Source organism: Balaenoptera ricei, chromosome 9 (assembly GCF_028023285.1).
Source record: "Balaenoptera ricei isolate mBalRic1 chromosome 9, mBalRic1.hap2, whole genome shotgun sequence".
NCBI classification, from domain to species: domain Eukaryota; kingdom Metazoa; phylum Chordata; class Mammalia; order Artiodactyla; family Balaenopteridae; genus Balaenoptera; species Balaenoptera ricei.
Genome location: NC_082647.1, coordinates 11,832,042 through 11,845,197, shown reverse-complemented (window position 1 = coordinate 11,845,197; position 13,156 = coordinate 11,832,042). Strand labels below are relative to the sequence as shown.

General features: G+C 46.5%; 1 protein-coding gene across 4 annotated transcripts in view; it reads right to left on the bottom strand.

Annotated features, from left to right (window-relative positions):
- Positions 1 to 335: 335 nt before the first annotated feature.
- The window catches only part of LOC132371714 (TRPM8 channel-associated factor 1), a 43,072-nt gene continuing 30,251 nt past the window's right edge, over positions 336 to 13,156 (bottom strand). For 3 of the 4 annotated variants that reach the window (XM_059933159.1, XM_059933158.1, XM_059933161.1), the window contains exons 3-9: positions 8,976 to 9,970; positions 8,589 to 8,686; positions 7,239 to 7,452; positions 6,684 to 6,923; positions 5,304 to 5,641; positions 3,321 to 3,571; positions 336 to 733 (exon numbers count right to left, since the gene is read on the bottom strand). In XM_059933159.1, the coding sequence (XP_059789142.1) occupies positions 724 to 733; positions 3,321 to 3,571; positions 5,304 to 5,641; positions 6,684 to 6,923; positions 7,239 to 7,452; positions 8,589 to 8,686; positions 8,976 to 9,970 (2,146 nt within the window). In that variant the 3' untranslated portion in view covers positions 336 to 723. Of the gene's footprint in view, positions 734 to 3,294; positions 3,572 to 5,303; positions 5,642 to 6,683; positions 6,924 to 7,238; positions 7,453 to 8,588; positions 8,687 to 8,975; positions 9,971 to 13,156 lie in introns of all 4 variants that reach the window. The other variant, XM_059933160.1, reaches the window with a different exon arrangement.

Here is a 13,156-nt window from a genome sequence, read left to right as displayed (position 1 = left end):
CATGTTAACTGTTTCCCCTAGAGTTTGTTATATTTTTCAAATCTCGTGGTTCTGATTGGTTATTTTTCTCACATGCTGCTCCCCTGGTCCCTCCCCCAACCCCTACCCCTAAGGATCAATGTCTGGGAATTCCTAGCTGATCATTTGCATTGAAGAATCAGTATAACTGTTTTTATAGGAGTTGTGGCTTCCCTCTGCCATTGTGTGGTCTGTTTGCTTCTGCAGTAAGCCTTTCTGTGACTGAAAGCACTTGGTTACTTGAGTAGGGATCTTAGCCATATGTAGAGAATTAGCTAATAGGCTAGGGGCTCACTTATTTCCACAAAAGAGAGAAATTTATTTTGGAGCACCAACTCCTGCCTCTCCTCAAGCAGTTTATTCGATTCCTTTACACAAACAACAACAATAATAACAGACTTAACAGAAACCAGTGGTAGGTTGCCTGTATTCTGTGCAAAGGTTGGGGTAGAATGAGATGGGGTTCAATTTCACAACTGACATAATTCTTTAGTAGACAGACTTTTCAGGTGCCCAAATCTCTTTGGGGTTACGTGTTCAGATCAGCTTATATTCCGTCTGAAAGGAGCTGCACTCTTTCATTATCACTTCTTCCACTTTCTCTCTTCCAGAAATGTGTTGAGATCTTCTTCACTTATAACCAAATTCCTTCAGTTTTCTTTGCTGAGATGTGTCAGTTCTCTTTTACGTTTCTTGACTTCGGTTTCAGTGGGGCCTGAGGAGGGAGGGAAGTAAACTTACATGTTCAGTTCATCATCTTAAATTCAAAGTCCCATTGGAAGCTTTTAGACAGGGGAGTGACATGGATAACTCGATATTTTTAAAAGGTCCCCGGGGCTGTACTGCTGAAAATGGACTAAGGAGGGCAAGAATGGATATAAAAATTGTTCTAAATGACTGAGGATCTAATTTCCTTTCTGAAAACACGCAGTGTCTGAGACTTTTGGGAGTCAGACACTTTACCAAAATAGCCCATCGTTCAAAATCCAATAAGCTAGTAGAATGCTTTCATGGTGCCCTGGAGATAAGGACTGAAACCCAAAGATCCCGGAACCCAGATGACTGGGACGATACTAAAGGGATCATCCCAGCACTGTCCATTGGGAAGCACTTCAGGAGCCTACCTCAAAGTCTTCCTTTGAACTGGCATTTGGGGTAAACAAAAGGACTTTCTGTTCTGATAAAATTAGATGAGGGCTAAGTAAAAACAGCCAAAGTGCTGGCAAGGAGGGACATAAAGGTCCTTCTATTTGCTGGTTCATTTCTTCATTTACTCATTTATTTGCTTGTTCAAAGCACTGTAGTTACTAATAAACACTCATTTGTATTCAGAATGCCTGGGTTCAAATCCCAGATCTATCACTTATTAGCAATAAAGGCTTAGGCAATTTACTCAATCTCCATAAAATTCAGTTCACTCATTTGAAAAAATGGGAGCTGTAAGTTTCCATTCCATAAGGTTACTGTGAAGATTAAATGAAACAATCCATATACTTGGCACATACTCAACAACCCACTAATTGATAGCAATTATTTTCAATGCTGAATGAATATTTAACATCTATGTTTAAAGTACTTGGATGATAGATATTCATGAAATAAGGGAAAATAATTCTAGTATTAAGAAATGACACAATAAAAGAATCGAAAGAAAAATATTTTCTAGGTCAACTCTTATTGTCTATGCATCCACCCAATTCCCAATTAAGCAAATAAAACAGTGCATTAAAGCAACTAAATCAAAAGAAGTGAGCTAAAGGAAAACTGGCTGGATGTACCCAGCATTAATCCTGGAGCCCCAACTCTAGCTGAAACTACGAAGAATTGGGAGGTTCTGAATAAGACTGGAAGAAAAGTTTAAAAAAATCTCTGAATGTACTGTAATTAAATGAAATTTGGGTCAGTTGCATCCAGTTATCTTGTTCCAGTGTAAAGATTCTATTTGTGCACGGACTTTGTCTGCCAAACAGCGACAGGAATCTGTGTCACTACGGAAATATAAACACCATCACTCAGCCGGATGCTCCTTGTTTGCTAAGGATGAACATCCTCATGGAATTGTTCTGGTTTTTCAAGCGACTTCCACTCTTAATCAAAGAAGGGATTTTACCTGAAAGATGGAATTGAAGGAGGAGACCAAACCCCAAGCAGCTTTTAAAACCCCACTATAAATATATAGACCTTCCTTTAGATCATAGGGCAATATACCAGAATCCTTTTAGAGTCAGTGTATAAAAGTGTAGGATGGGATAGGATTAATTCACTGCATCTGTAAATGCCATCTGAAAGTGCAGTCCCGATCTAAAATGATATTGAGTTAATTTGACAATAACAGTGGCAGCTGACAATTTCTCAGTACCTACTAAATGCCAGGTACTGTCACTTTTAGAGGTACTAAAATTTAATCCTCACAATAGTCCTATGAAATAGATCCCATTTTACAGATGAGGAAATTGAGTCACAGAGAAGTTCAGGAGCTTGCCCAGAGTCATATAACTGGTGAAAGAACCAGGACTTGGATGTGGTTAAGTCAACTGTGAGAGATGATGACCTTAACCCCTGGGCTGTGGGAAGAGAATGGGGAGTAGGAAACTCACTACTCTGTGGACCAGCATGAAATAAAACCACCCCTTGGAGAGCATGCGCAGTATCCACACTCCTCCTCAGAATCACCGGTCTGAGTCTTCACCCACAACCCTGTGAGGCAGGGATCTTTACCCTCACCTTACACACAACGAAATGGGAGTTCAGAGATAAAACGACTTTCCCAAGAGCTAACCCTAGTTATGGGCTCTTCGTAATACACCAGACAGCTTTTGGAAAACTACCCAAGACATAAAATATGTGAGTCATCAGGGAGCTGCCTGAATATCATGGTAAATTAGTATTTCAGTTGGGTTCTATGGTCAGGTTTTTGGGGAAATGATCAAAAATAAAAGCCCAGAGAGTCCTCAGGGTGAGAGCCACCCTCTATGGGCTATGGCCCATGATGGTGAACCAAGGGCTGGCATAGGAGCAGGGGCCAAAGCTCTCAGCACTGGCCCAACACAGGGTCAGGAGGGCACCTGATGGCTGAGAGCAGAGGAATGAGCTGATAAACAGAAGGCTTTGCTCCTGAGGAATAATGATTCCACTTTTTTCTGTGTTCCGAACCCACTCCCCAGAGAAATGACTAAGATCTAGGGGCAGTGAGCTTGAGAGGGCAAGGCTAGAACCTAAGAGACAGAGGTCGAGGAGTGAATCCCCATCTCTGCCTAACTCCCCAAACCTCTCTACCTGCCACCTCGCTGGGCACTCCTTACATCTGTGTGAGGAGGTACAATTTCATAATATTTTCCTTCCACTCAGGCAGATAGGCCAGGCTGGTTGCCACTTCCTTCTGGATCGGCCAGGCCCAGGCCTCAAAGAACGGAGCCAGATTCTTCTGCACTTGGTGGGAGAACATCTTCACCCACAGATTCATTTTGTCGACATTGTCTGTGGGCAAGTTGGTCTGGTTCCTATACTCAGTGAAGAGACGGATGAACGGCTCCCACCCAAAGGCCTCCTGGAGCTGGAACGACAAGCAAGAAGGAGGATGAGACATCTGATCTACAAAAGACCCAACAAACACTCTAAATTAGTTAATGCATCTCACCCCTTAAACACCAGTTTCATATCTATCACTGACCCTCTGCTGTTTTACCTGCCCACCTCACGTGCTACTCTCTCATGTTCTGACGATGAGAAGGGCCTCTGAGCCGGCACAGGGCTCAACACAAAGCGGACACTCAAGACAGCTGTGGTAAAAACTGCAGTGATTAATATCAGGATTTACTACCAATATCATTATTCATCTATCTCACTAGATCATGAAAGTAGTCATAGGATATTACAAGTGGATTTAAAATTGGTTGAAGTGAAAAAATCCACTGTTTTTCATAGTTTCAAAGTTAAACCCCAACAATTAGGGAACTCCCAGCCCTATCCTGACATAATCCACACTAACTGTAGGTCTATGTCCATTTGCAAGGTGACCAAAAACGGCCTTTGGGAAAAAAGGTGAGTCCAGTAGAAGCAGAAGACGATGTAGAGTCTAGGTAGCTAGAATTAAGAGTAAGGCATAATTTTAGGAAAAGGCAGCCATCCCGAGGCTGTTGGAAACAGCCCATGTTAATTTATTTATTTCTGGCTGCACTGGGTCTCTGTTGCTCCATGTGGGCTTTCTCTAGTTGCGGCGAGCGGGGGCTACTCTTTGTTGTGGTGTGAGGGCTTCTCATTGCGGTGGCTTCTCTTGTTGTGGAACATGGGCTCTAGAGCACGGGCTCAGTAGTTGTGGTGTACGGGCTTAGTTGCTCCGCAGCATGTGGGATCTTCCCGGACCAGGGCTCGAACCCGTGTCCCCTGCATTGGCACGTGGATTCTTAACCACTGCGCCACCAGGGAAGCAGTTCCAACCTCAACTTGATTTCACAGAGGAGGAACTTCTGTCCCGATGACAAGGTTAAAGCAGTCTCCTAGCAGTGTCACCGTCATTCTTGTGGCGGAGGGGATCCGCAGTGAGAACTCCAGCAGGTGGAAGGGCCAGAATAGAGTGTGGCTGGCCTGAGACTGAGCTCCAGAATCCAAGGTGATGAAACTCTCCACAGTGAGCTGGGAGCTGATCCAAGGACTGGGGGGCTGGAACTGGGGTGTTGCGTGATGACTAAAAGGCAAAGGCCACCCCCATGTCCAGTCCAGTGAGGAAACTTGGCTTGCTTATAAGGTGGAAACTGAGGCACAGCCAAGTCATAATGAGAAGACGGTTTACCCACCTAGGGAAAAAACAGCTCCTTTCCCACATATTTGTCTGTGTGTGTGTGTGTGTGTGTGTGTGTGTGTGTGTGCGCTCGCGCGCACGCACAAGTCGGGGCGTGTTCGGCTTTAGGGAGCTATTTAAACAGCGCAGTTTGGCTTCAGTCTCAGGTATGTCTAGGTTTAAAGCCAGTGACAGCAACTATATTTGTAGTATCACATTTGCCTGCACCAATTTTTAACCTTTCTCAGTGCTTTCTGTCTACTCTCAAAAATCTCTTCAGAGTCCTGGGGTGAAGGGTGGGGCTGAGGCAATTAAGTCCACCCTAGGGCCATGCAAAGTGATGCCCCGAGAAGCATCCTCAACTAGCACCTTCACACCTGGGCGCTGTCAGCACCTCCCCTGCCTGGTGCGGGAGGCGGGTCAGCGGGAGGTCCCCCAGGCACCACGCTACCATCTGCTCAGGGTCCCCACTGCGGGGCTCCCACCACCCCCCGCGCTGGCCCAGCACCTGTAAGTACGTTTCCAGGGCCGTCCACGCGTTCCAGTTTTTCACATTGGGACCCTTGCCCAGGTAGATTCTGACTCTCTTCTCCCGAACTGGGGGCCACAGAGCGATATTGGCTCGTCCTCGAGGGATGCCCAGGACCGTCTCGTGCACGTAGACACACCACAGGTTGCAGGTGGCCTCGGTGGTGTGCGGGGGGAACTCCCACTCCTGCCGCTGCTGGTTGCGGCCCAGCTCGTGCACAGGGCCCCACAGCCCCTTGGTTCTGATGAGTTTCTCACTGATGAGCTCCTGCACCGACTCCAGGTGACACATGATGGGGTAGCCTGCGTGCATCCAGCCTGGGAAATGCAGGAGGGGGAAAAGAGGGTTAGAGCGCTCCCCACCCATCTAACAAAATTATTCTCTCTATCGTGTCTCCCAAGACACCCAGTCCCCGCCGACCCCATGACTTCCAGAACCCTGTAATGCTCAGAAGGGCAACACCCAGACCCTCCCGGGCCTTCCTCCTTATCCTCTCATTCTGTAATAACGCTTCATCGCCACTCTGACTGGCTATGGAGCCGAGGCAGGTTACAGATCGCTGTTCATGTTACCATTCAATTTTTCTACTTCTCTGAGAGTGCTCTGTCCATGTGAACCCATCATTATACTCTTTTCTCAAAATTAAGAACTTGTGGTTCTCATTATTTAGACATGGAATTGCCCACGTCGACACTACCTTATAGTGATCATCTACATAAGCCAAGAAAACTAAGGTCCAGAGAGATTTCCTTGGTTCTTTAATTTCTATACACCCTTCATTTTTCAGGCCTCTTGACCCTCTGGCAAAGATCTCTTTATTCAGTGCTTTCTCCCAACACCTGTGACCTAGGAAGAGGCCCTCGGTCGGTTTTATCCACTCCTTGAAGTCCCCTGATGGAAGTCTGTGAAAACCCAGCATGTATTTACTGCACCATTCCCACTGTTTGATAACATCTCTTGACTAAAACTGTTACATATGTTAACATACTGTGTACATATAGTTCTACGGCCTGCTTTTTATGTGTCACATAACCTCATCATATTTCCTTATGCCATCAAAATATCACTTTAAATGTCTTCCTTAATGTCCATTGAAGGTATACACAATACATTACTGAACCATTCCATAACTGTTGGGCACTTAGGTAGTTTCCAATGTTTTGTTGGGGGACACAGCCGAGTCTTTTTTTTTTTTTTGACACATTTTTTTCCCTTTCCATTTAAATAGCAAGGATTACATTTTATATGTCTTGCCATAAGAACACTTCTACCCTGCTGGCTGCCCACTGCATCACTGTTGCAAGAAGGAAGGCGCTAAGGGGGGGGCAGCACGCACAGAGGTTCGCCCCAGGCACCCACCGACTGAGATCTGCACGTCGGCAACGATCCTCTGAGGCAGACGCAGGGGGAAAGGCTCAGCCCCCAGCCGGGCCACGGCCTGCATCACCTCGTCCCAGAGGCGTAGCAGTGGCTCAGGGTTCTCCAGAGTGCGAAGGTTTGCGGTTGGCACTGTCAAGATGATGTTGTCTGTAGCCAGCTCTCCCCAGGGACCTGGATTCTCCTGGATACGCCTCTTCCATTCCTCCTGGGATGTCTCCCCTGGAAGACAGGCCACAGCGCTTGAAACTTGTTTCCCCAAATCCCTGACATTAACACGTTCAACTTGAACCCCAGCAGGAGAACACCAATGCCATGAACAGCCACATACCTGCTCTATCCTTCTTCTACAAAGGTCCCAGGGATGTGATACAGTTTGGTCTTTATCCCCTTAGCCTCAAAGCTGACTATAAGGAAGCTTACCTCCCTTCCCTCCACCAGTCCGAATCTCTCTCCTCCTGTACCAGGCAGCCCAGATGACCTCCTCACCCCCAGCTCTCCCTGTCCCTCGGGGTTCGCGCCAGGGCGTCCACTCACCTAGCCTGTAGTAGGGAGCATGCACAGCCCCCTTAACCGTGACGGGCACAGAGCCCAGCTTGCTGCTCTGAGGCACAATGATGTACAGGAGGCCCCCCCAGAGGCAGGTGATCGACTTTGTGGGCTTGTCCAGGCAGCAGCGGTTAATCACAAGGGGGCCTCGGAACAGCTTGCTGGCCCTGGTCAGGTCATCGGTGTGGCAGCCAATCTGTACCTGGAGCAGAGAGACCCCCCACCTAGTGACCCTGGGGCATACACGAGCCGAAGGGAGAGCGCCCAGGACATGGGGACAGGAAGGGTCACGGGGCCATGACCCTAGGCAAGTCCAGGCATCCCACCATTTATAAGCCCTGTGCGCTAAACCCGTGAAACTGTATCATCCCTCAAGGTCGTATGGACCACATCGTGTAAATTCACTCTCAGGGCGGGTCAAACAGCTCCACAAAGGGTCATGCTGAGACGCCGATGTAGGGGCACCAGGTGTGACCCAGATGCTAATTCTGAGGTGGGCGACTCCCACACAGAGTCCCTTGGTGTCTCTGTAACAGCCCGAATCCTAGGCTGCCTATTCCCCCGTGGTGATTCTGGCTTTGGGAAGGGGCAGAGGGGATCCTGCCTTTTGACCTGAGAGGAGGCCCAGTGGGAGACAACGTGACCGGTTGCCGTAGTGGAAGGTTGATTCAGTTCCACCTGTTCTCCCAGGCCCCTGTTCCTGCGCCAGTGGAGCCACCCCTGTCCTCAGAGGCATCCTGGGACTGTTCTCCCGGGTTTATGCTCAACAAGTTCCAGGACAGATACAGGCACAAAACAGATGCTAACCATCACGATGACCCACAAGGGGGACAGAGCAGGACGGCAGCTTCATTTTGTGAATAGGGCGTGTGTATGTGAAAGTGACAGGGCTGACGTGGACTGGGCAAGCTAGGAACAGTGTATGGTGTCACCGGGAAGAAGCTGGAGTCAGGAGGACCTCGTGCTTCGAGGTGAAATGTACGCGGGATGGAACGTGGACTGAGATTTATTGGACTGTGTGCTAGGGCACCAGCCATCTGGGACCTTTCTTATTCCCCACCCTATGACATAAGTTAAAAGCACAAACCTTGAGCCAGAAGTTGGTTAGGTTTGAGCCCTGGGTGCTGAAATGTATCAAATCCATACATTTAAATTAATCAGTTAGCTGTTCTGCACCTTAGTTGCTTCATCCTAAGCAACTAAGGGGGTAGAAGTACATGCCCTGTATTGCCAGTTGGTTTTGTAGGAAGGTCAGGTAAGATGCCCACTACGAAAGCAAGAGCATTTGGCTTCCATATTTGGGTTCCACGTTGTGTGGTGAGATGGGGCATGCCTTACCTTCAGGTCAGCAGAGGCAGCAGCTTCAGGCAGCGAGACCTCTATAATCTGCCTCCCGGGTATGTAGAGCCCGGTGCTCATCCAGCAATACCTGGTGCCTGCCAAAAGCAAAGGAAGAGTAGACATGACCCTTCCTCCATGATTCCATCGCCACCCAGCTTCCAGAGTCCCTTCACGAGCTCTGCACATCTTCCTGCCTCCATGCTGCCCTGGCTCTACTCTTCCAAACATCACCTAAAACCTCAACCCCCATCTCCTTGAGAGTGCACGGCAGAGGATGGAGATGGCCCCCTGGGGGTGATCAGATCTGGAGCTAAGCTGCTGAAGTCATCACAACCCACTGCCCCCCAGTTCCCCCCCGCCAGGCTCCCACCCCTCATTCCTTACCTGGATTATTGCAGTTGACCTCAACAGTGATAGGAGAGTCCGAGGGGCGCAGGTAGGGGCTGCTGTACATATCTTCAATTTCTGGGACTAACAGAGAGAGGTCACTTCCAGAGTGGGCCAGCCCAGTGGCCAGGGAGAGCATAGCACCCCTACAGCAGTCGTTGATGACAGGGTTCTCTCGGGTCGCTACTGGGAGCCGATAGCGACTTAGCAGCTTCCTTAGGAGCCGATGCACTGACGTGTAGGCAGGGATCTCTTCTGCGGGGATCTGCAGGAAAGCTGCGCCATCCGGTCCCAGCTTTGCCAACCAGCCCTTTTCTACGTTCCCTCTCTTCCTGCCCATTATAACCTGGAACTCGGCCAGGGTGGAACGGAAATGATAGGTCCTTATCCCTGCCTTAGGAGTACGAAAGGGCCCGGGGTTGAGGCTTTGGCTGGTGATGCTAATGCCAAAGGGGTTGAGGAGGAGGTTTCCTGGGAACCGAGCCAAAGGGGACACTCCTGGGTTCTTGAAGGCCCACCACCAGGCTTGGGCTCCAACAAACAGGCCCCCGCCCTCTGCTACAAACTCCTGCAGCTCCTTGACTCCCACATCACTCATGGGCTCAAAGCAATAGACACTGGCATCGCTGGTCAGATTGGGCTCGATGCTGCTGTCTATGCCCCCCACTGCGAGCAGGCCGCTCAGAGTCCTCAGTTCTGTCTGCACCACGATCTTGCCTCTGCGGCCCGCGTCCAGCCAGCGGACAGCATTGAGCAGAAAGGGGCCCAGTTTACCAACGGTGAAAAGGACCTTGTGGCCAGTCACGACCACCCGGCCCCGGCCGTAGCGGGCAGCCGCTATGACACAGCCGTGGTAGGAATCCAGCCCCAGGGGAAAGGCTAAAGCCCCGTGCACTAGCAGCTGGGATGGGAAGCAGTCCGAGTTGCTGATGTCCAGCTCAGAAATCCCGTGCAGGAGTTCATCTCTGTCCTCAGAGAGATCGTCTTCACAACTGCAAAAGACACACGTGTTCTCTGTTACAAAGCGCTCAGAACAGCACCCAGCATAGAGCAAGTGTCAGACCTACTAATACCATTTTTAGCTCTTACAAGGGAACTGGGAGAACAAAGTGGGCAGACCTGGCCTCACTGGGTATGGAAACTTGTTTGAGGGAGGACAGAGGCACTCAGCCATTAATTCTGCTCTGCTCATTCTCTGTGTACAAACCCTCCAAAGGAAATCTCGAAAGAAGTCCTGCTGGGTATACCCAATACCGTATCTTAAATATTCTGGATTTAAGGGTTTGTTTCAGCCTTTTCAGCACTATACAGAGAACTGAATGGGAAATCATGGTTTCATTCTTATAAGGAGGCTTGCTTATAATTTCATGCAGCTAATTTTCTACAAATAAAGTCAACAGAGAGCTGAGTGAGTTAGTGGCGCTAGTGAAGAATCACTATTATCTCAAAAGGTGGGGCAGGGAGCTGACCGGCCTCAACTCTAGTGGGACCCTCCTGTTACGTGAACCCAAGAGGATTGACTGCCTACACCCAGAATCCCACACGTTCATTGCCGGCCCAACAGGAGTGATACACATCTGTGCTATAAGGTTTTTCTCATCACCAACTGTTCCTATCTAAGGGTAACAAACTCCTATAAGACTTCAGGACACCTATAACCCCCAAAATGGGGGATGCAGCCCCAGGTAGTGGGATTATGAGGGGGTAAGAGGTAGAGTGATCTCTAAGCTTGAGGTCCCAGAGCTGGTTAAGTCACTCTCGTTAGGTAAATCTCTGGCAACTGTATGGTCAGAGGCAGTTGTAAGGAAAAACGGGGGTCAGGTAGGTGGCATGTTTACAGTATTTGTATTGTACTCTCTGTGGTTGGCAGAGCTGTAATTAACTGATGGGGAAACTATAGTCCTCTTAGCAGGTGCAAACCTTTCCTGAAGATAAAGGTATCACCCTGCAAGATGACTCTCCACCTCCTTGAAGCACTAGCCATTAAAATCATTCAACTAGCTGTTCTTGCTCTGATTCCAAATTTACCAAACAACCTTGTGATAATAATAGTACTTCCCAGGACCATCTGCCTAAAGAAAGAAAGTCACTGGCCAGGACAACCAAAATCTTCTATTTTTTTGTGACATTTATATTTCTCTAGCAACATCTTAGTGTATCTTTAATTTGCTGATTCTAAAGCAAAAAACATTCGTTTTTAAATTTAAGTACTTTATGCATACAAAATTAAATAGAAAATATTTTAGTTCTTTTTTTTTTAATAGATCTTTATTGAAGATGTGGCACATATATACAATGTAATATTACTCAGCCATAAAAAGAAACGAAACTGAGTTATTTGTAGTGAGGTGGATGGACCTAGAGTCTGTCATACAGACTGAAGTAAGTCAGAAGAGAAAAACAAATACCGTATGCTAACGCATATATATGGAATCTTAAAAAAAAAAAAAAGGTTATGAAGAACCTAGGGGAAGGACAGGAATAATGACACAGATGTAGAGAATGGACTTGAGGGCTTGGAGTGGGACGGGGAAGCTGGGGTGAAATGCGAGTAGCATCGACATATATATACCACTGAATGTAAAATAGTTGGCTGGTGGGAAGCAGCAGCATAGCACGGGGAAATTAGCTCGGTGCTTTGTGTTTTAGTTCTTGTCACGAGTTCTGTTCATAAATTTCATGCAATTAATTGTTTTACAGGTGTAGTCAGTGAAGAGGTGATTTACATTGGTATGAAGATTTATACGTTAGCCTGTTACAAGATGAGCAATACTGAATGTGCAAAGTTGAGACCCAGACACTGCGTCACTAGCAGGGCTTCATCAGCAGGACCCTAGATGCTCCCTGCTGAGCCGGGAGCATCGTCAGAGACCTGTCTGTTGTTTCTGACAGCCATGGCTTATGTGCAGGGGGAGATAAATAGTTGTTTCATAAAAAAACCTGAATTGGATTTTTACTTTTCTTTTCCCTCTCTGTTCTGAAATGAAACAAAAGTTATTAAAAAAAGACAATAAAGTCATGATAGCACTAGATTCACTATATTTCAAGAAGGGTGCAATCAGCAAGCTGGGACAGGAGGAATTTATAGGAAATATAAATCAAATGAAATCAGACTGATCAGAAACCCAAGAGAACAGAAGAATCTGTAACTGCACATATGTGAAAGAGAAGACCAAGAAAACAAAAGAACAGGGATTAATCATCATTTGTGGAAACAGCTATCCTTCCTTGCCTTGTTCTCAGTCTCAGGGTATTTCACCATTAAGTTCTTAGCTATAGGTTTTTCTAAGAGAACTCATCACACTGAGGAAGTTCCCTTTTATTTCTAGTTAGCTGAAATTTTGTCATGATTTGACACTGAATTTTGTCAAAGGTTTTTTTTGTCTGTGTACATCTATTGAATATATATGGTGTTTCTCATTTATTCTGTATTAACAGAATAATTAATTTGATATTTGAATGTTAAACCAGCCAAGCATTCCTAGAATAAGCCTTACTTGGTCATGATGTATTATCCTTTTTATATATTGTAGTCTACTTACAATATTTTATTAAGAATTTTTGCATCTATGTTCATGAGGGACATTGTTCTGTAGTTTTCTTGTCTTGCAATGTCTTTTTCTGGTTTTAGCATCAGAGAAATAATGTTTTAATAAGTTACAAAAACTTTCATCCCCTCTTACTTTCTGAAAGAGTTCATGTAGAATTAGCATCAAAAAAGATACAGGCCAAACTGTAAGCAGTGATTACCTCTGGGAAGAATTAGTAAGAGGCAGAGGTGGAGGCCGAAGATCTTTCACTTACTTTGTATACTTTGGGACTATTTCTCTTTTTTCCAGTAAGCATATATTTTGAAATTGAAAAAAGGAAAATGTGCATAAAAAGGAAAAGAAAACTGAATTGTGACTTAGCAATTTCTCTTCTAAAGTGGCATATCTTCCCACTTGAATTCACTCTCTAAAAACTTCTAATTTATTTTATGAGAACCAGTTAATACAATTCTACTATACATGGCTAGGACTGTAGTAAGAAGCTCACAGTTAGGTAGGTATGCTCACCCCATCTCACAGGGCCATGACCCTGACCAACATCTGCAGTTAGCATTCTATCTATCCTAGCAATGACCTCCAAAGACTTGTGGATCCTTGTTACAAATAAGTTATTAATATCTGTTCAGA